Raw genomic sequence first — 22,811 nt, forward strand, 5'->3', positions numbered from 1 at the left:
GCCCCCACCCGGCCCCGGCACCGCCCATCTCCGGCGCCGACATACTCGTGGACATGGCGAACCAGGTAACTGCGTGCTTTCCGTGCGGCCTTTGTGCTAGAGGAAGGAAGAACGCGGCGTGGCGACAGGCCGCTAGCAGAGGCGCGCGGCTCGGCCCGGGACGGGATCCCGCCACCAAAGCTGAATCGGAGCCTGCGGCCGCCTCACCCAAAAAGAGGGGAAGGAAGCTTTGTTTTGGTTCCTCACTGGGGCAGTAGTTTGGCTTTCTGCTTCTGGAACCGCCAGAGCTGGATGGGGGTGGGGAGGACCGAAGAGTGGGGGCAGGGGCTGGCCGAGTGCGTGTCTTAATAACAAATGGCCTTGGAGAAGCCTTTGCTCTTTACAAGTCATTGCTCTTTACGCGAAATTAAATAATTTTCGTGGTGTCACGCTTGCGGGCAGACAAAGCTGCAGCCAGAGCCCTACTCCTACGTGCTAGTGCTTTATGGTTGCAGTTCACGACTTGGAAAATGCTCAATTACTGTGCCACTTGAGAGTGTATTTTGGGAAGACTCTTAGGTTCCTTTCTTTTTAACATTTTTTGAGCACTTAGGCACCGAGAGATTTATGCCCTCTCATAATCCTTGTATAACACGACTGCGAGGCATTTTTTCCCTTCTCGGAGACCAAAAAATGAAGCTTAAAAAGATGGTTGTGTTTCGTGATCACACCAAAGGTAGTGAGTCAGAAGTCCAACTCAGATCTGTCCATGAGTGAAAAGATTCTGAAATGCATATTAAACTATATAGGCAGAAGTACATGAAAAAGATGAATTATCAATTTAAAGTCGCTGATTGTTTTGATTGTTTTAATGCTTTACAAACTTTAGACATTTTCTGGAAAGATATATGACTGTAAATGGTGAAGTTTAAAACGATAAACTCTTTAACAATCTTTCAGGCTTAATATGCAGTTGTTTTTCCTTATTACCAAATATCTTCAGAGACGGTGAAATATTGTAACTTCTACATAGTTTAAATGTTGACATAGGGCAATTTCCCCTGGATTTAGAGTGGGGCTTTGTTTTGCTTTCTCAGTGAAAGGAAAAGGTTAAGCTGCTTCCAGCATTTTTTAATGGGAGAGGGATCAAACTTTGGTTCTATATAATTATTTATCTGTTGCTTTGGATCTCTGGGTTGTGTAACTAAATTGTTAGCATTCTAATTTGATCCTTTGGGATTTTGTTTTGAGATCTGTGGTACATTAAGGTGGAAAAAGGTGCTAATGGTGTCTAAATTCTTCACTCTCATATTTAATACCTACATTTCAATTTTTGGAGTGGAGGGGGTGAATACTAGGGATTGAACTCAGGGGCACTCGACCACATCCCCAGCCCTATTTTGTATTTTATTTAGAGAGAGAGTCTCACTGTGTTGCTTAGCACCTTGCTTTTACTGAGGCTGGTTTTGAACTCCAGATCCTCCTGCTTCAGACTCTTGAGCTGCTGGAACTACAGGTGTGTGCCATTACCCCTGGTCTTACATTTCAAATTTAAAAGCAATAATTTGCAGCTTCATAGTTACAGTAGCCATTCCTTATATCTTTAGTTCACCTCTCCTTTTCCTCAACTCTGTTCCGCTGCCACCAATAACTACCTATTTTTGCAAAGCTTCACTATGCCAAGAACTGTATTAGGAACTTCATATTGACTTCCATTTACTCATAATCATTCAATCTGCAGGTGTTTTATTTGTAATTACTTCTTTCTTATTCTTCATTAAAAGTGATGCTTTCCCAAAATCACCAAGGTTACATTCTTCCCTTCATTTTTTGCTTTCTATAGCCCTTTGTTCCTGTTTCTTTAAATCACATTTAAAAATTATTGGTGTACACATCTGTCTGCTGTAAACACACTTTATAAGCATTTTGTGAACTGTCCAAAACCTTCCTTATTATGCTTGATTTCATGGTAATGGGGAAGCATGTGTACTGACTATAATCTCTTAACCTCCTATATATACATAATACAAGTCACATATGTAATTTAAAATTTTCCAGTAGCCAAATTAGAAAAAGGAACAAATGAAATTGTTTTAATAGTATATTTATATGATCCAACATATTCAAAATACTATTTCAACATAATATTTTTAAAAATATTATACAGCTGGGTGCAGTTTTACACGCCTGTAATACCAACTACTCCAGAAGCTGAAATGGAAAGATTACAAATTCAAGGGTAGCCTGGGAAACTTATTGAGACCTTGTCTCAGAATGTTAAAAAAAAGAGGTCTGGGGAGGTAACTCAGTGACAGAGTGCTGCTGGGTTCAATTCCCAGTATTACCAAACAATATGTGTGATTATAAATATATATATGTGCATATATGATATATTTTTACTCTTTTTTGTACTAAGTCTTCAAAAATCAGGTGTATTTTACATCTATACCATATCTGAGATCAGACTGTTTTGTTAGTATTGAGTAACCATATGTGGCAAAATGCTTGTATATTGCATTTACACATATTATGTGTCAAAGGGACTACTGTATTAGCACAGTTAAAAGTTTAAGTTCCCCCATTCTGATACTTCTTATCCTCCTTCCTATCCTATAATTTTGCACTAAACTGCTGCTAATTTAACCATTCTGAGCAAAAGTTTAATATGGCACATATTAACCATATAGCCTCATAACAGATCTGCTGTATCAGATTCTCTTGGGACCTATATTCTTATTCTGCTCTTTTTTAATTCATCATAAAGGGTCTTTAAATGTTTGATGAATAAGACTTCTTAGGCAAAAGAGACTGTTGTATTGGATTGAGTAATCATCTCAAATCTTTTTACTGTATACTAATTCTATGAAATCTGAAAACAATTCTACATATCACTTAGGGGTGTATATTTCTCTGTGAATCTGTGGTAAACTTTCTAAGATTAGCATTCTTGGTATCGGAATTGGCCACTAAATAATTAGTTTAGGAAGATAAACAGCTCACTCTCTTTCCCCCCTCCCCATTTTAGGTTATCAAGTGCAAGGCCGCAGTTGCCTGGGAGGCTGGAAAGCCTCTCTCTATTGAGGAGGTAGAAGTAGCACCCCCAAAGGCTCATGAAGTTCGAATTAAGGTAATGATACACCTTCAACATTGGGAGAATGAAAAAAAAAAAGACTTACAATTAGGTCTGTGAGTGAATGAGTAGCTCTGAGGTCTATAGAGGATAAACCCCAAAGGACAATTCAAGGAGACGAAACTGAAAGTCATCCAACCTTAGCATCAACATCCTTTTACCTCTCTCATGTTTGTAGTTTAAGTTTACCTCTCTCAGTTTTGGCTTTGGCTGGCATAGCACCTTTCCTGTGGATTACTAGATTCCTGCAATATAACTTTTATAGTTAAATGTGATTTTTGTAAGATCCTCACTTTTCTGCTGATCCCATAATCTATGGTGTAACATTGGAAACGATAAATAAACTAGGTTATGTTAGAAGGGACTTCCAATAAGATTTGGAAAGAGGTTCCTGATTAACTAAAGCAATAAGCAAATAAAGTCTCCTTGCTTGCTTAGAGAGCTTCAAAATGTACTGTCCCTAATGGACCAGGCCAAGGTTCAGCAGGTTCATTAATCCAGTTCCTCTCAACCTCCACTGCAGCAGAGAAGGAAAGTTACACCTGGAGAGAGATATATTACACAAGACAGCCAGCTCGAGCAATCTTGACATTTATAAAACTTTAACTCTCTACTTGTTTTTTATATATAAAATTAATGTTTTAAAGTAATGGCCATTAAATATTTTTTTTTCCTTTCTACAAAAATGTTACATTTTAGGAAAAGACTTGGCTCTCTTTTGCCATTACTTTAAGTATACTTCCACCATGACCATCCTACTTCCAAATATATACTGCACATACTGGCTCATGCTCCCAAGGATCATACAGATCAGGTGGGGAGAGCCCACAACCAAATAACTTTTGGGGGCCCTTTTCAACTGGGACTCAAAAATCTGAAATCTTATAATAATGTAGTATTTTTCTTCTTCAAATTCAGAAATTAAACTGATTGTGTTTTTGCCACTGAAGAAGAGTATTTGTCCTAAATATACAAAGATGAACTTTGTATATTTACGAAGCACAATGAGTTCAGCTTTCATCCCTGAGAAACTGCTGACAGATAGCAAAGAGTATTACACTAGAAGTGAGTATGTAGTCCAGAAGCAGAGCAGCATAAATACAAATACTCCAAGAGTCTTGCTTTCTGTACTTTTTGTGCTTTGGAAAGACAAGATATTTGAAAACCAGAGAAACAGGAATAAAAGGTTTATTTAAGTGGAAATAATGTGTGGTGGCAAAAGATTGATTCCAGAAAATCTCATAGTTTGGGTCCAGACTCGAGCAGACTGGCATATTTCAGAAATAGTACTTTTTTAGACATTTTAAGAATCCACAAGGAAGTCAAAAGTGAGATGGGGTACACTTGTTTTGCAATATGTAATGTTCCTCTCCACACCTGCAGGCATAGTGCACATAAAATTACCTTGTTTACCTTCTGCTAACATGCATTGAAAAAGAAGAAAGCCGTGCCACATTTCATTGCATATAAATACACCATTATTTTTATGTACCATGTAAAAAATGCTGCCAATTCTAATCATTAGCATGCTGTGGATTATGAACCCTTGATGATTTAAACAAGTTAAAATAGAAAAGACTTGTATCTTAAAATCCACAAAGTATGATATTAAAATAAATGTCATTTATTTGACTTGTACCTCACTCTGACCTGCATGCACACACACACTTCAGGGCTTTTTATTCTAACACCCTGACAGATCATTGCCACTGCGCTTTGCCACACTGATGCCTATACTTTGAGTGGAGCTGATCCTGAGGGGTGTTTTCCAGTGATCTTGGGACATGAAGGTGCTGGAATTGTGGAAAGTGTTGGTGAAGGAGTTACTAAGTTTAAGGCAGGTAAGGAGAATATTTAAATTACTTATTTGATGATTTAGGCTTATATCTGTAGGGAAATTACTTTTCTGATAAACTACACACTGTTTATAAACTGTTTATAATTAGGTTGTCACCTAAAAAAAATGTCAAAATTGATTTCATTCATCTGGGAAGCACAAATGTTTGGATATCTCTCTCTCTCTCTCTCTCTCTCTCTCTCTCTCTCTCTCTCTCTCACTCTCACAGACTGCTCTTCATCTGAAACTGTTTAAGTACATTTCCAAAGTCAATTTTGGAAAAGTCAGCAAGAATTCTTAGAATGATGTCAATAAGTCAGTATTTTGAAGCACATGACTTTGTACTGCAGTTATTGTTTTAAGAGTTTCATTTAGATGAAAACTTTGAAACATACTTTTTGCATGGTCAGGCAATGTCTAGGTGATTACATGGGTAAAGTTTTAAACCTTGAAGTTAACTTTGTAGACTACAGCAGAAAGGAATGGAATTTGCAAAGGCTGCTTTATTCATTTAGAATGTCTTTGTATTTGTTTCCCAGGTGATACTGTCATCCCGCTTTACATCCCACAGTGTGGAGAATGCAAATTTTGTCTAAATCCAAAAACAAACCTTTGCCAGAAGATAAGGTTAGTAGCTTTTTATTGTATTCTTAAAACAAGAGGTCATATTAATGGTAATAATCACTTAATTATGTGGCAGTTAAGCAGTGCATTTTACACTGTGAAAGTGATTTCATCTTTAAAGCAGTCTCTCTGTCACTGTTATTAATAACCTTATTTTCAAAGATGAAAAAATGAAGACGCAAGAAATTAAGGATTTGCACAGTATCATAGGTCATTACGATATAGAACAGAATTTTATGAACCCATTCTCTTTCCATAATCCTATGCTAGATTTGCAAGGAAGGACATGTTTGTGAGATTAAGTGAAATCATTTTTTATGAGCCATTTTATTGTCCATTAAAGTAATAAAACTTACCTCATAAGATTGTTGAGAAGCCTAGAAGAGATAACATAACCCCTTGACATAGAAAAGTTATTTTATTATATGTTAATAGCACTTAAAAAACTATTTCTTTGAAGCAATGTAAGATCCCTTTTGTTTGTTCCTTTTTTTTCTTTTTTATGGAAGTAGAACATAAATACTATGTTTTCAGTGTACAAATCTTAAGTTTAGCCCAGTGAATATTACACACACACACACACACACACACACATCTAATCATCCCAGATGATTAGAGTCTTTACTCAGATCAAGAGGAAAGATCTCTGACAGCACCCCACAAAGTCCGTCATGTCCCTTAGAAGTCAGCACTTGCCTCTGTCAGAAGTAATCATTATTCTGGTGTCTTCAACTGTAGAACTTTGTATAAATAGAATCATGTAGAGTGTGCTCTTTTGTCTGTTTTTTTCCATTCGTAATACCTGTGGGATACGTCCACGTTGCTGTGTGCATCTTTATTTTTTGTTCTGTCTTATTCCATTCCAGATACCACCATTTATCCATTTTCCTGTTGGTGGACACTTAAGTTTCTCCCAGCTTGTAGCTGTAAGATTAATATGGCCAGTAACATTTTTACACACACATGCACAACCTGCTTTGGGGTGTTTTCCTGAGATTGGTATTGCTAAGTTTTGGGCTACACATCTGCAGCTTTCAGGTGTGAACGGAGGAGTTTATGCTCCCTCCCCCGCGAATGGGAGATCCATTTGATCATACGTTTGTTTTCTTATGGCACTGAAAAAATTAGTTTATAACACATCAAGTATAACACATCAAGGTGATGGGCTTGTTAAGACTAACCAGCGTTTCAGAGAAAAAAATTCTATGAAAGATGATGTATCCCATGTCACATTTGATTCATGAAACTCCTCTAGTAAGAATGACTTAACAAGCTTAAACAACCCTTTGAAGATATACAACAATTATTTTATGTCGAGCTTTGATACTTGTTTTTTGTTTCTGAGTATATTTTTTGGTTTTCTCTCAAAAGAAACATACTCTTGAATCTAGAAGCAAACCATTTTCTCATCTGCATATTTAGAATTCATATATGTATTCCAAAGGGTTTACTTAAGAGTATACATCAAATTAGTGTTTATAAAAAATAACAAATATTTACTAACCATACTCTGCCAGACATAACACTAATATATAGCTACATGATGTCTCATTAGATTTTTTTTTTTTTAGGAATTTACAAGGTTTTCCATGCTTTCTAGTGAGGAAACTTAAGGCACAAAGGCTGAGCTACCCAAGATCACACAGGATTTGAACCAAGCAATCTGACTTTAGGGCCTGCTCTCCTAATCAAGATGTAGTACCTCTTCTGTTTTAGAATAACACAGTGAATTTTTTCTTGACATTTATTGTGTTGGTTGCCTGTGTGAGGTTTTTTGAGTTTTTTCCTCTGTCAGTGAAACCAACTACACAGGCAAAAAGGGAAGAGGAAATATAAATGAATCCTTGAAGACAGTGAGACTTTTGAAAAGCCTCCTGACAGATCTCAGTTTGGCCATCAGTTTTCATCTGTGGATCTGGATAATTGCTTGTATGCTCTACTTATATAAATACGATTTGGGCTTCCTCATTTATGAAGTTATCATTTGTTCAGAGTTTACGATGGATGTTTTTTTGAGGGGAGGTGGGTGCTCAGGATCAACCCCAGGGCCTCAAGCGTGGTAGGCAAGCACTCTCTACTGAGCTATAGCCCCATCCCTTATGATGGATTTTTAAAACAATTTCCTCTGATTCTTAAGTTGTGCATGTTGAATTCAGGACATCACAGTGCTCCTCTGTCCCTGCTGCTGTAGCCATAAACATCTTAAGGAGGTAAGCACAGAGTCAAGCACAAGCACCCACCAGTGCTTCCATCGCTAGTTTGGCAGTTTGTGGACATGGCAGAAAAAAGCCTGAAAACTCTTAACAATGACTGTCACCTTGAAAATGGATTTCTTATTATCAGGAAATTGAGGACTCTGAATTTTGTCAACTAAGGCTGTGAAGATAGTCATGGCATTTGATGAGGGAGACTGAGGCAGGAGGATCGCTAGTTTTAAGCCAACTTCAACTTAGTGAGACCCTAAAGCAACTTAGTGAGACCCTGTCTCAAAATAAAATATAAAAAGGGCAGGGGTTCAGTGTTTAAGCGCCCCTGGATTTAATCCCTTGTATACAAAAAAAGGGGGGTGTGGATCCAGTTTTAATCAATACTTGGGAGTATTTTTAGTATTACATAGTGACTAATAGTTAAAATGCTGGTGCTGAGACAGCTTTTAATGGTTCCCTGCCTTAACGAGAAGTGTCCAACTAAAATGTGGAAGGTTCAAGAACATTAACATGAACACATTTCAGAGCTCACAGTGAAGTGCAGGAATTACAATACTTGGAGCCTATGGAAGAAGCCAGCTTTGAACCCAAATTAATGAATTAAGTCAACCTGCATACCATAAAAAGCCAAAAGGCTGCATCTGGTTTAGATAGAGAGCAAAGGTACTTGCTTTATTTGCCTTGTTTGCCAACCCTGCCTCATAATGACTGTAACCAGGAAGACAGAATAAATTGTCATAGTTTTTGTCGTTATTTGCCTCAGGAACTCAGCGAACTTTATGGAATACCTATTGCCCTATTACTGGATGTAATTTTATATATGCACCGAGCAGAGATTTATGCTTTATAATTTAAAGGTGAAGAAAAAGTGAAGATTAGCTGGGCAAAGTGGCAAATACCTAGGATCCCAGCTATTTAGGAGCTGAGGCGGGAGAATTGAAGTCCAGCCTGGGCAATTTAGCAAGAGCTTGTTAAAAAAGGGTAGAGATATAGATCTGTGATAGAGCACTTCCCTAGCATGTGGTAGGCCTTGCATAAATCCCCAGTACCAAAAATAAAAAAGAAACTAAAGATTTGTCTAGTTAGATAGTATGGGATAGCAATTAGAAACCTCCCTGGTTTCTAAAATTTACTTCCATAAGCAGTCTACACAAATGTATTCTTGTTTTAAATTTTTTTAAATTATAGATGGACACATTAACTTTATGTGTTTATTTTTATGTGGTGCTGAGGATCGAACCCAGTGCCTCACACGTGCTAGGCAAGCACTCTGCCACTGAGCCACAACCCTAGCCCCCATAAATGTATTCTTAAAATAAATTTTAAAAGAAAGGATCAGATGGGCACTTACAAAATCTAGAATGTCATATTTAATCCCCACAACTGTCTGTCTTGAAGAATTTGGTTTAATTATTGTATGCCCAAAGATAGTATGAAAGTTGATTTACAGAAGACCTCAATTCTCTTATCTCCAAGGTTATAAAAGATTTTTGATTTGGCCAAGGAAGGCCAACCAACAGCCTGAAGTTAAAGTATATCTATTCTAGATTCAGAATGGTCACAAGAAAAACAGCTTTAGAGGGACCCAGAGTTCAGGATGGATATCACAAAATGACAGAGATAACCGATTCTTTTTTACCGTATATGGCTTTTGTGCCCTGTGTCCATGTCTCGCTTTTGCATTACTAAGAAATACTGTATTACCTTGTAAAACTTACCACAAAACCATCCTATTGAGTTCTGAGGATAAACCAGTTCCGATCCAAAAGAAAAAAAAAAAAAGTTTCGTGCTTTGACAATAAGTTCTGGAAAAATACCGAAGAGTATAAATTTCTTACAAGTTCACCAGTAAGGCATTGCTGAAATGTGCTAGATTATTAATGAATACAATAAAAACTAGACTTTTGATCTTAGTACACTTTTCTGAATATTTACTGGTTATCATTTTTAAAAACCAAGAAACCACATTCCATTCTGCTTTTTCCTATTTTTTTTTTTAGAGTCACTCAAGGGAAAGGATTAATGCCAGATGGTACTAGCAGATTTACTTGCAAAGGAAAGACAATTTTACATTACATGGGAACCAGCACATTTTCTGAATACACAGTTGTGGCTGATATCTCAGTTGCTAAAATAGACCCTTCAGCACCTTTGGATAAAGTCTGCCTTCTTGGTTGCGGCATTTCAACTGGGTATGGTGCTGCGGTGAACACTGCCAAGGTGAGATCAGCCTGGGTTTTAGCTTCTGCCTTCTAATTCACTTTAGCAAAGCTTTGCTAGAATAGTGAAACTGGCCTGAAACCTACTGATGTCCTTGACCCTTGTTGAATAAGTTCCTTACAGACTGTCTTTCCTGTTAGGTAGAACCTGGCTCTACTTGTGCAGTCTTCGGCCTCGGAGGAGTTGGATTGGCAACTATCATGGGCTGTAAAGTTGCTGGTGCATCCCGGATCATTGGTGTGGACATCAATAAAGATAAATTTGCAAGGGCCATAGAATTTGGAGCCTCCGAATGTATTAATCCCCAAGACTTCAGTAAACCCATCCAGGAAGTGCTCATTGAGATGACTGATGGAGGAGTGGACTACTCCTTTGAGTGTATTGGTAATGTGAAGGTCATGGTGAGTATGCTTGTTTCATTCCTTTTTTGTTTGTAGAACTTTCTTTTTAATGCAGTTCCATTAGGATTTAAAATTGATGGATTTGGTTTTTACAAAGGAAGTCTTTTGATAACAGTTCTAATGAAAGAAGGGAAAAATAACTGGACTACAAGTAGAAAATGACACAAGAATGTCTTATGGAAAGATGAAAAGTTGTTTCTTTGCCTTTCAGTGTCTCATTAAATGAAATATATGTCTCATTAAATGAAAAAGCAGATTATTGAAGTTGTAGAGAGTGTGGGCTTTGGAGTTAGGGTATGCATATACTTACCAGCTCATTGACCTTGAGCCTTGGACTAGTTCTCTAGACTTAAGTTTCATTATCTGTCAAATGCAAACACCTACATGACACAAGTAGATATTGAGTGAAAAATACTGTTACTTCTCCTGCCTACTTCTTATACTAAATTCCTTAGAACTTTGAGCTAGGATTTACTTTTTGTTTAAACCAATACATAAAAACATAAAAATTGTACATATTAATGGAGTACTATGTTAATCAGGTTAAACATTATCTCTCAAACACTTATCATTTCTTTATGGTGAACACTTTCAAAATCCATTGTTCTAGCTTTTTGAAATGTATATTATTGTTATTTGTACAACAGTATACCAAAGCCTCTTGCTCCTATCTAAATCTGACTTAATGTCCATTGATCAACCTCTCCTCATCCCTCCCCCCACCCTACTCTAGATAGATAATCACTATTCTACTCTCAACTTCTGTGAGATCTTTTTTAGTTTCCACACGAGTAAAAAGATCATGTGGTTCTCGTCTTTCTGTTCCTTATTTCACTTAACATAATCATCTGCAGTTCCGTCCATGTTGCCACAAATGACAAGATTTTATTTTTTATGGCTAAATAGTATTCCATGGTATATATGTACCAATTTCTTTATCCATTCAACAATTGATGGACACTTCAGTTGTCTGTTTTCTGGCTGTTGTGAATACTGCCACAGTGAACATAGTAGTGTAGATGACTCTTAAATAAAATGATTTCATTTTTCCTTTGGACATATACCCAGGAGTGGGATTGCTAGATCATACAGTAGTTCTATTTTTAATTTTTTGAGGAATCTTCATACTGTTTTCCAGAATGGCAAGGTTCCCCTTTTCTGCACATCCTCACTGCATTTAATCATTTATCTTTTTGGTAATGGATGTTCTTACAGGGTGAGATTATATCTGATTTGCATTACCCTAATGATTAATAATGTTGAAAATTGTGTCTTTTGAGAAACGTGTGTTTATGTCTATTGCCAATTTTTTAATTGGGTTATTTTTGTTTTTGCTGTTGTTTTTGGAGTTCTTTATAAATTCTGGATATTAACCCCTGTCACATACTTTCTCCCATTCTCTAAGTTTTCTCCACACTCTTATTTGTTTCCTTTGCCGTGCAGAAGCATTTCAGTTTAGTGTAATCCCACTAGTCTCTTTTTTCTTTTGTTTCCTGTGCTTTGGGGATCCAAAATTCAAAGCATCTGTTCTTCCCCCACCCCCGGAATTTTTTTTTTTTTTGAGAGAGAATTTTTAATATTTATTTTTTAGTTTTCGGCGGAAACAACATCTTTGTTTGTATGTGGTGCTGAGGATCAAACCCAGGCCACACGCATGCCAGGCAAGAGCGCTACCGCTTGAGCCACATCCCCAGCCCCATCCCCCTAGGATTTTCATAGTTTCAATTCTTAACAGTTTTGAAATTTTAACTGGTAAGAGATAAGGAGTCTATCTCATTCTTCTGCATGTGGACATACGATTTACTTTTAGAAAACAAAGCAAATGAAAGCTTTACATTTGTTCAATTTATGTTAATATTTATTCAGGTTAATAATTTTTAAAATACCTGTTAGAATGTAATTATTCAATAAAATTACATGAAGTTTGGACCTTAATCGGCATTTTTTTTAAAAAGCCCCGTGTCACACATACCAGGCCCACCCACAGAAGTTTCCGGGAAAGAAGTTATTCTGAACAAACGTACTGACTCATGTGATTTGATCTTACTCTGTGCTTGCAGAGAGCAGCACTTGAGGCATGCCACAAAGGCTGGGGTGTCAGCGTGGTGGTTGGAGTAGCTGCTTCAGGTGAAGAAATTGCCACCCGTCCATTCCAGCTGGTGACAGGTCGCACATGGAAAGGCACTGCCTTTGGAGGTAATTCAGTAGATGAGTCCCTTTTCTTTCGTTACTTTCCTTGACAGAGTTTTAATCCCAGACTAGTTTTCCTGTATTAATAAGAATCTTCATGTCATGAGCTACCGTTACCATAAATTGACGCGTACAAGGTTCCTTTTAAAGAAGGATTTCAAATTCAATCAGTGTTTATCCCTGGGACTGGGAAGTTGCTCAACTCCTTAAGCACTGGCCACTTATTACCCACTTAAAAAAAAAAAAAAAAGTCAATATTCTGTTAATGAGAAAGAAGTTGGGGTAGAACATAGGTGAGAAGTTGACCGCAGAGTAAGCAGGCAACATTGTCAGACCTGCTATTTCTCACGTTTTTTACTTAAATTTTCCAGAGTGCAGTGATCACTGGTTGTGATCATACTTCTTTCTGAATGGTACTGATTTTCATCAGTAACTGAGTCTTAAACTGAAAATATTTGATAAATCCTCGTAACAAAATTGAAAAGCTCCCAGACTGATCATTTTTCCCTTTGTGATCCTAAAAAGTATGGCTATTTGGGTTGCCTAACTACCAGTGGAAAGCTCAAATAATTTCCATCCTTTCATGATTGCTCAGTTAGGGAACAGGCATTAATATCACAACTATTAACTATTATGAATAAATGAAATCTAATGTTTTTATAGACTTTTTAAAAAACATATCTTACCATCTTGTTAGGCAAAACCTTTTGAATGATGTGTGTTTAACAAAATGCCTGCCATTCTCATACCTCATATTATGCCATCTTTTTTGAAGGCCAGAAGCAAATATTATGGTACTCACCTTAGAAAATGTCACTGATCAACCCTCCTTTCCAGAGCCCTAAATGTATGTATGTCTCAAGCAGAGCTTCCTAGAACAGGCTCTGTAAGGCACACGTGCTTCTTGGGGGCATCATTCACAGCTGAATTTGGAAGGACATTCATTCTAAGCCTGGTTGACTGGGCCAAGGGGTCTTGATTGCGGCCTCTAACTGAAGCCTCCCCCTAGCACTTGCAAGCTGGGAAATTCACTAAAGGGATGCAGCTCTTTGTGTTGCTAAATATGACGACCCAAAGATATAAATAGAAGTTTTGGTCTAGACAATAGGGGTAGCTATGATTGTCTCAGTTACTAGGAGATTGAAAGGAAAAATAACAGATTTCCACAATGAGGTTTGAAATATGCTCTAAAGCATCCTTAAAATTTGGGGGGAAGAAATTTTTTTGATTTATTACTTATTTTGATATAAGTGAAACATCAAGGCCACTAATTTAAAATTTTGTTAGTTAGCTACTTTGTTCTTAATTTAATACTTTTCTGAGATGCTATCCTTATTTCATTATTGAAGTCAAAACTCGGGGAACAAAAGTACTATATTGCATCAGTTTTTTCTACCTTGAATATTGTGATTACAGAATCTTTGCTATTGTGGAATGGATCTAAATAAATTTGTTATTAAGAAATATAGAGAGCTTGCTATCTCACATTGTTTAAAAGTCTTCATTGGCCAGACTTGAGAAATTTTAGTAAATTTTAATACAAAAGCAGGAAAAAATAACAAGTATTTAACTCTTCATAACAAAAGATGCTGTGTCAAATTCTCTGCTTCAGGCTAATTTTGGAATTTATTATTCCTCTCGAACTCATCAAAAAAATCATTCTCTTGGCTGGGCATATGCGGTGGCACACACCTGTAATCCTGGCAACTACAGGAGCAGATAAGAGGATCACAAGTTCAAAGCCAGCCTCAGCAATTCAGCAAGGCCCTCTCCTTAAGTAACTTAAGACCCTGTCTCAAAATAAAAAGGGATGGGGATGTAGCTCAGTGATAAGTACCCCTGAGATTCAATCTCCAGTACAAAAAAAAAAATCCTCTTGGCTCTATGGTAGACTGCTAACCTGGCATGTACAAGGCCCCAGCACTGCCCCCACCTTATCCCCTCCCACACACACAGAATCATCCTCTTAAATATCTTTTGTGTAACCAATAAGCATACTGTAGAAACTTGTTGCATGAATTAATGAATAAATGTATGATTTCTTTTAGGTTGGAAAAGTGTAGAAAGTGTCCCAAAGTTGGTGTCTGAATATATGTCCAAAAAGATAAAAGTTGATGAATTTGTGACTGGCAACGTGTCCTTGGACCAAATTAATGAAGCTTTTGAACTTCTACATTCAGGGAAGAGGTAAACTTCCTCTTTAGCTCTTTATTACAGAATGCAATGATCTGGGGGTTCTAGAGGAAGGAGGATCAATCTTAGTGGTCTTAAAAGGTCACCATTCACAATCTATTTATATCTTCCTTCTCTTACAGCATTCGAACTGTTGTTAAGTTCTAAATCAAAACAGAAAAATGTATCCACCCATTCCTAAGTCTTGTGATCTGATGGAAACAGCCAGACCAGCGTCTTCCAAGCTCATAGCTTCTTGGGCCTTCAGTTAACTATTCAAGGGAATAGTGTTACTGAGTGTAATTCATAAGTCTGCAATCAAGGACAAGGCTAATACAGTTACAGATCTATTTTCTAGACTCTCCTTCACATAAATAATCATAGCTCATTAACAAATATTACAACATAATAAAAGTAATTTCTAGCAATTGTAAGTTGTCATTTCTTTTATACTACATTCTTCATGGTTCCTCTGCATAATATCTTCATTCTGTAAAGGAAAGTTAAAAGAAACTGGGCAGTGTTTTTTTTTTTTTTCTTGTATTCAAGATATATGGGAATACTAAAGGCAAACATTTTCGTGTTCAATAATAAATGACAGAGCAGTTTTAATATTACTCCAGTTCTTATAACTGGCTGATTTATTGAGCTTACTTTTTATTTGTCATAATTAAGTACACAGTCCTAAGCCAGTCCATTAAGTTTAATATGTATTAACATTTCTTGAATGTAAGCAGTTCTCTTTCAGATTCAGTGTAAGAAACCAGTTCTGTAAGATGCTTACCATAAGAATTCCTGCATCGTGGGACTCAACCATATGTTTAAAAAGTTTTGGGGTTTTATTTGTTGTTGTTTGTTTTTTGTTTTCTGATAAGATTCTTTTAACATATTCTCCTGGATTGAATTTTGGATGCTGTGTATGTTGCTGAACCAAATAGTTTTGGGAACAAAATACAGATAAAGCACAGGCATAAATCTATCTTGATTGTCCTCAATTAGGATTCTACCAGTGTGAAAGAGTTGAGGAAAATTTTTGAAAATAGATAGATGAATGTCTATAATTTCAATACAAATGGATATTAACAGCCTCTGAATACTTCGTGAAAGCCAGTAAAATAGATACCTCTTAAATTTAGGAATCTAAAATCTTGCAACACTAGGAACTAACTTTAAGCAAGTTTATCAGGTTTAACTGGAATACTTTCACACGCCTAGCATTTTTCAAAACTTACCTGCATTTCTATTTTTAGCAATGTTGGGCTATTCTGTATTCAGTTTTAACCTACCTAGTAATATTTGCTGGAGAAAGAAACAAGCTCTTTATTACATGCACGGGAAACTAACAAAGTAGAATGTATGGGATGATGAGAAGGTCATTTGGAATGGAAATAAGGAAAAAATGACATCCAAAACACTACAGTGGAGCCAGTTAATATGTACAATCAACATCAGAAATGTATCCCAAAAAATAGTTACTTCCATTTATCTCATTTGAATGCAAGATAACACTTAGCTGATAATTCTCAAAATGTTTTGCTGGTTTGGGTAAAAAGAAACATGCACAGAATGCTACAGAAGTTTTCTGTTAGCTATCAATCTGCCCAGTAGGCTGATGATCAAAGTCTTAAATAACTGACAATTCTTTGGGGGCCTAGAAAAAGTCGATTCAGCCAGTGTCGTTCTTGTTGTTCTGTTTTTTTTTTGTTGTTGGTTTTTTTTGTTGTTGTTTTATTTATTTTTACCTTTTTTTTTTTTTTAGTTGTAAATGGACAGAATACATGTTTTTAATTTGTGGGGGTTTTTTTTGTTTTTTTTTTTTTACATGGTGCTGAGGATTGAACCCAGTGCCTCACGCATACAAGGCAAGTGTTCAACCACTGAACTAAAACCTCAGCCCTGGTTTTAATTAACATGTAGTATCAGATTGTCAACCTATAACCTTTGAAAGTATCCCACAGATAGATTCAAAAAACATTATTTTGATAATAATATGCACAGAACTAACCAAAGAAATTGTGCCTCGACCAGAAGGACTGGACACAATCCTCCTACCTTATTTCTTTTAGTGGAACTTTATGGTAACTGCAGCAGAATGGGCTCTTAAGCAGATTTTTATCCAAGTGGTCACTAGCAGAATTCCATGTATATAAGCTAAATATGAGCATGCTCCTTTTAAGAAAGCATGGTTTAAATGTGTATAGAAACATTCTTGACTTGTGGAAACATCAATATTAAGAAGAGCAGAAGGAAGCTGGGGTTATGGCTCAGCCATAGAGCATCTGTCTAGCTCTTGCAAGGCCCTGGGTTCGATCCTAAGCACCACATAAAAATAAAATAAAGGTATTTTATCCATCTACAGCTAAAGAAATATTTTTAAAAAGAGTAGAAATGTTTTTTAAAATATTTTGATTCCCTTCCCCTGTTCTACGTTATAATACTAAGGTTCTCATCCTTGGCTTTAAAGTTTTCTCAGACTTTCCCAGGGCTCAAATACACTAAGTTTAAACAATTATACCCTAAATTATCTGGTGACCTGACCCAATTACTGAAATAAAGTAAATCTGTTATATAGTCACATTACATATAAACTGTTGCTAATTTGTGTTATCACCACACAAACAGAAGCTCTGCACAGAGAAATGTGGTGATTTGTTCTAACCATGCAATCAATTAAAAATATGTTGATTGTTAGTTGTGTGCTCCTCTGAAGACACCACAGTGCAAATGTGCTTACAAGTTTGGGAAAATAAGTGTCATGAGTTTGTTGTTCAGAGTGGGATGACAAAAACAGAATAGTAGTAAAGCTGAGGATTTTATTACTCAAGAAATCAATTTTGGGGCTGGGGTTGTGGCTCAGTGGCAGAGCGCTTGCCTCGCATGTGTGAGGCACTGGGTTCGATCCTCAGCACCACATAAAACTAAACAAAATGTAGATATTGTGTCCATTTATTTTTAAAAAAATCAATTTTGTAACTAAAAGCTTTACAACAGTAAAAAGGTTAGACATCATAGGAATTTCCATAAAATTACTAACTAAAACACTGAACTATTAAACACATCAATGGTAACTGAAAATCTTCATAGGAAGTCCTTGAATGCACCACATACTGATTTTTTTTTGACACATTTTTTTAAAAATAACCACAGAATTGCCATATTGAGGCAGTTCTACTGTTGCTCAATACCCAAAATGTAAAGCAGCAGAGAATGCAGCCAAGGGCATTTTTGCTTTCTCTTACAAAACATTCAAATGCATTTTTCTTACTTAGCTCCAAAAAGGCAAAAAGGAAAGAATGGAGGAAAGTTTTCAGAGCAGCCACTGAAGGCAACATGACCCTCAAGGAGTCAAACAGCATGGCCCGAGTGAGAACTTCCAAGCATAAATGGTGTGCTGCCAAGCTAAACTTTCCATAGATACTCATTTTTAAAATGAGACAAAAGTTAGCCTAATGCAACCTATATTTTGAAATAAACCTAAAACATTTTTTTTCTAATGAGTTAGACAATGGGCCACATCCCCACATTACAAAATGGTATAATTTGCTCCTCTTGTAGAGCTTGGTAGAAGTTAAGACTATCTCATATCATCCCAGTGTTTCTAATTCCCAGATGACTTAACACCATCTCATAACATCCCAGTGTTTCTAATTCCCAGATGACTAAGATATCCTTTCTATTCCTACAATGTTTTGCCCCCAAGATTTACTGCCTTGTTTAAAAAGTAGCTCAGAATTTATAAAATTTAGAATCCAAATAAAATCAAATTATGTTCTAATAAGGAAATGCACATATTTTGTACTTAGTAGTTTATTGTTGGTGATGAGATAATTTTGAAATTTACATCTTACAGGATCAAGCAAGTAAGTATTGGTGTTGTTTGGAAGCAAGTTCTCATCAAGGGAAAATAAGATCATAAATATAGAATAGGGAAAGGAGAGGAAGATCAGTGTTTTCATTTTGATACTTAAGAAGCATCAAAATGAACTTATGACTTTTTAAAAATGTATTTGTTCCTAAAAGGGCCTAGAAGCAATGAGATCCCAGTAGAACACAAATCCTGATTCCCAAACACCATTCCCTGTGAAAAGAAACCAGGGGTCTTGAAGAAAGCCAATTCTTAGTCTGTGTCAGGAAAAATACATAGTAAGCCTATAATATCTTGCTATAATACAAAGCAAAAACACACTCAGACTGATGGTTCAAAATGACCCACTGGTCAAATCTGGGACAATTATAGTAATTAAACAGAATTTTTAAAATGTTGCAATTCCACAATAATACTCAAAAAGGGGAAGGGAGACAGGGACTAGAGGGAGGAAAGTGTTTCTTTGTAGAATATTAGTTAATAAATGTAGATGGGATGCCAGCCTTAGAAAATGCCAACTTGCAGTCATGACTATAATAAAATATTGGATTCAGGTGAAAACTGTCAGTGAAAGCTAAAACCACCAAGTGAAGAGGATATGCAGTATTTTCCAAATCTCTCTCCCAAGAATAAAAAAGAATATACTTTTACAATTTAAAAAAGCCTGACAGACTACCCTACTATCAACTTTAAACAAATCCAATGAAAACCTCGAAGACAGACTGACAAATCAAACTAAGATGGCAAACAAATTGCTAAACCTCCTCTTGCTTATTAATTTATACACGTGGGTGGCAAGTAGTATAAATGTTGCTGAAGGGGTTCTAATTCCAACAACCTATTTTATCAGCATAAGCCACAAAAAGAAGATAAAGGGCAAACACTTTTCCCTTTTAAATTATAATTTCAAGAGAGTTGAAGACTGGCAAGAAACAAGGATCACCCTAAAACAAGTAAATAAATTGATTTATAAAAAGTTGGTAGATGATGAATAGATGTTTTGTTGACCTAAATCTAATACATAATTTGATATATGTAATTAGACTAGAGCATACAACTGTTCTAAAAAAACTCCCAAACCAAGGAAAGCATTATTTTATCTTTTCACCAAAAAATTATCCCACAAAAATTCCCTTCCTTAAGCTTATTTTTAAATGCTATACAAAAATAAGCCCACGCTATTAATTCCACTATCAGAACGTAAAATGCTCCCTTAAATATTCTATGTGCTCAGTCTTAAAAGCTCCCAAAAATATGACTGCCATCTCAAATGCTGCTTGCACACTCACCTGGATTAAGCACAATACTACAATTATGGTATAGCCATTAAACCTGAAGGAAGTATTTGTACTCAGATGGTCGTGAGTTTTATTTTAGATTATAAAATCAGCCTCCCCATTCACACCAATTCCCTATGAAATACCAAACAAATGCAGCAAAGTTAATGACTACATGGTGGGATAATCAAACTGTTTAATCTCCCTTTACACATTATATTAACATCCATATTACAAGGCATTCCATTCACAAATATTACAGATTGATAAAAACTTCACACATACCCCCAAAAAGTCTATACCAGATTCAGTCACTTTAGTAAATCATTAAAATAATAAAAGTAATGAAAACATCATAATTCTCTTAAAGCAATAAGGTCTGAGGCACTCTGGGAAAGATGTTCTCTTACAAGTATATGTGTCAGTGGCATCAAACTGTATTACCAGAAAGTTATCAGATACCCAGTAATCAAGTACACGCTAACAAGCACTTGATGATCTGATTGGTCTTCACTGGATAAACTTCTATTTGGACAGTTGCTGAAAGGAACACAGACACTGGGTAGCTGAGGTCACTGCTAATGAGTCAACTAAGCATAGGTGAGGTGGTTTTTTTATTTTTGTTTTTTAATTCCCAGCAAACCAAGGACAGCTGCATCCCTACTGCAGGTTACAGTACTCAAAGAAGTTCCTTTCTCTTCACTGTCAGGATTACTCTCACAGCCCACCTGACTTACTGTGCTCACAGCTAGAGACATCTCAGAACTCTTTACCCATCACCCTCTACAGCACAACCTCCACCCTTCTCTGAGTATCTTCAAGGTATGCCCTTGAAATAAAAGAGAGGGAAAAAAGGAGGTTTTCTACCTCCCATTTCTGACCAAATAAAGGTCTGAAATAGAGTATTACAAATTCCTGTGCCCCGCAACAGCCAGCCACCACATGGAGCATAGCTATTTTTGTCATAAACTAGACTTTAAAAAGCCTGATAACCTTCCAAAGTGAATTTTACCACATTCATTCACTGACACAGAGTCCACATTGGAAAGAAAGTCTCACTGAGTGAGTGCTTCCCTACACACAATTACCAGGATAAATAATTAGCATTAGGAAGGGAGGAGGCCAATTCCCAACTAGGAATTAAATCTCTACAAACTATAGATCCACTTATGACAGCAAAAAACCCTGTCAGAGCAGAATCAACCCAAACCAAGGTCACATAGTGTTCGGTAATTACATACATGGAATTTAAAATGTATGCATATATATTTCCATATATATATAATTTAAAAAATCTGGAGCAACATGTGTTGCTAAAGTTTCAAGAATTCTCATCTTCAACATTCGCCTGAAAAGCAGCTGGCTCCTGATAGCCAGTTTGTGGCAGTGATTAAAGCAACTATAGAAGCAGGTCTAAGAAAAAGTGCTCAAGGGGCAAATAAGAAAACAGGTGTGCAGAGAATGAGACGGGGGCTGGGATGGGGAGGGGGTACTGAAAGGAGTTGAACAAGGTTTCCTTTATTCTTCTCAGCTTTTTCAGACCCAAGACAAGCTCTTGAAGACACATATCAAATGCTGTGTCCTTCCTTATCTATAGTCAAAACAATACAAGTGATAAAAAATTGCCTCATCCTTTCTGTACTCTCAATAAAATGCATAGTACAGTAAGAAGGCATTACTGAGATGTGTCATCCTAGGAGAAATTAAAATTGGGACATGAAATGAGGCCGCGCACTATCAAGTCGCCGGGTTAGGATTTCACAGCCAGTGTCCGTTACCAGCAGCGTGTGCTCAAACTGAGCAGACCGTTTCCCGTCTCTTGTCACTGCAGTCCAACCATCTGGCCAGGTTTCATCCTGCCATCCACCTAAAACAAAAGCAATTTCTTAATTTGATTGCTCAGTCGTCTAAACAAACATTCTAGGTAGATACATAGAAAACTACTATGATCCCTATTTATACATGGTTTTAGCTAAAGCCTTTCCAACTTCATTTTGATCTTTAATACCCATGAAGTAATGATGATGCTGAAACTTCTTCAGGTGGGCTGCAATGTCACATTTTGTATCTTTCCCCATATCAAATATTTCCGAACTAAAACACTGGACTTCAATTTAGAAAACACATTGATAATACTCATCACATAACTATGAGTGAAGACTTGAACTAATAAATTTAGTTCTTTCCTGATATAGCTTTGGCTTCTGACTAAACTATGGCCAGTGTATATATATTGTGAAGGAAATAATGTAAACATTTAAATTTCCATTACAGTATTTATTTCCTGATATAATTTTTGAATGGCAGGCACAAAATCAAATGGTGCCAACTGATCATTCTATAAAATTTTTGTAGACCATAATACAAGTGTAACCATAAAGAGGGGCAAAGAAAAAGAAATAAGGATTATCAAGAGAATAAGAAAATACTAGAAATGAATTAGAGAGGTGAGGGAACTATGAAAAGGGGAATGAAGGTTCAGAGAAAAAAGCTGAAAAACAATGACAGAAAACTCAAGGATGTGATGAAGGAAAGGCAGAAAGGTAAAGCCCCAGAGAATCAGAGGCAGAGGTGGAATGAGAAAGTCAGCCAATTCTAGACACTATAATAAAAATATACATTTATAGAGACATTCTCATTTCAAAATCAGATGTCCAAAAAATCAACACATTCTTCATTTAGGTAAAATATTATTTCTAGGCCTCAATGACTCAAACAGAAAAACTTTAGAACAAAAACTGTAGTGAAGTGTAACCTTTTCAATATTAAATTCTAGGATAAAAAGAAAATATGAGAAGGCTTTAAAAAAGTTAACCCATGCTGCATCAAAAACCAAAAGATGAGTAAACAGAAATTTCCAATATAATGACCACTACAGAACTGGATTTAAAGCAAATTATTCTGATTAT

At 36.4% G+C, this 22,811-nt stretch overlaps 2 protein-coding genes across 3 annotated transcripts in view; one reads left to right on the plus strand and one right to left on the minus strand.

Annotated features, from left to right (window-relative positions):
* LOC143405822 (alcohol dehydrogenase class-3) lies at positions 1–15,188 on the plus strand. The gene is made up of 9 exons (XM_076864127.1): positions 1–65; positions 3,005–3,106; positions 4,809–4,950; positions 5,486–5,573; positions 9,778–9,997; positions 10,138–10,398; positions 12,459–12,594; positions 14,637–14,775; positions 14,904–15,188. The coding sequence occupies exons 1-9, from the start codon at positions 54–56 to the stop codon at positions 14,926–14,928; spliced, it is 1,125 nt and encodes a 374-aa protein (XP_076720242.1). The 5' UTR covers positions 1–53; the 3' UTR covers positions 14,929–15,188.
* A 4,781-nt stretch (positions 15,189–19,969) lies between these two features.
* The window catches only part of Metap1 (methionyl aminopeptidase 1), a 67,239-nt gene continuing 64,397 nt past the window's right edge, over positions 19,970–22,811 (minus strand). For both annotated transcript variants that reach the window (XM_076864779.2, XM_076864778.2), the window contains exon 11: positions 19,970–21,769. In XM_076864779.2, the coding sequence (XP_076720894.1) occupies positions 21,606–21,769 (164 nt within the window). In that variant the 3' untranslated portion in view covers positions 19,970–21,605. The remainder of the gene's footprint in view (positions 21,770–22,811) is intronic.

Source organism: Callospermophilus lateralis, chromosome 8 (assembly GCF_048772815.1).
Source record: "Callospermophilus lateralis isolate mCalLat2 chromosome 8, mCalLat2.hap1, whole genome shotgun sequence".
NCBI classification, from domain to species: Eukaryota; Metazoa; Chordata; class Mammalia; order Rodentia; family Sciuridae; genus Callospermophilus; species Callospermophilus lateralis.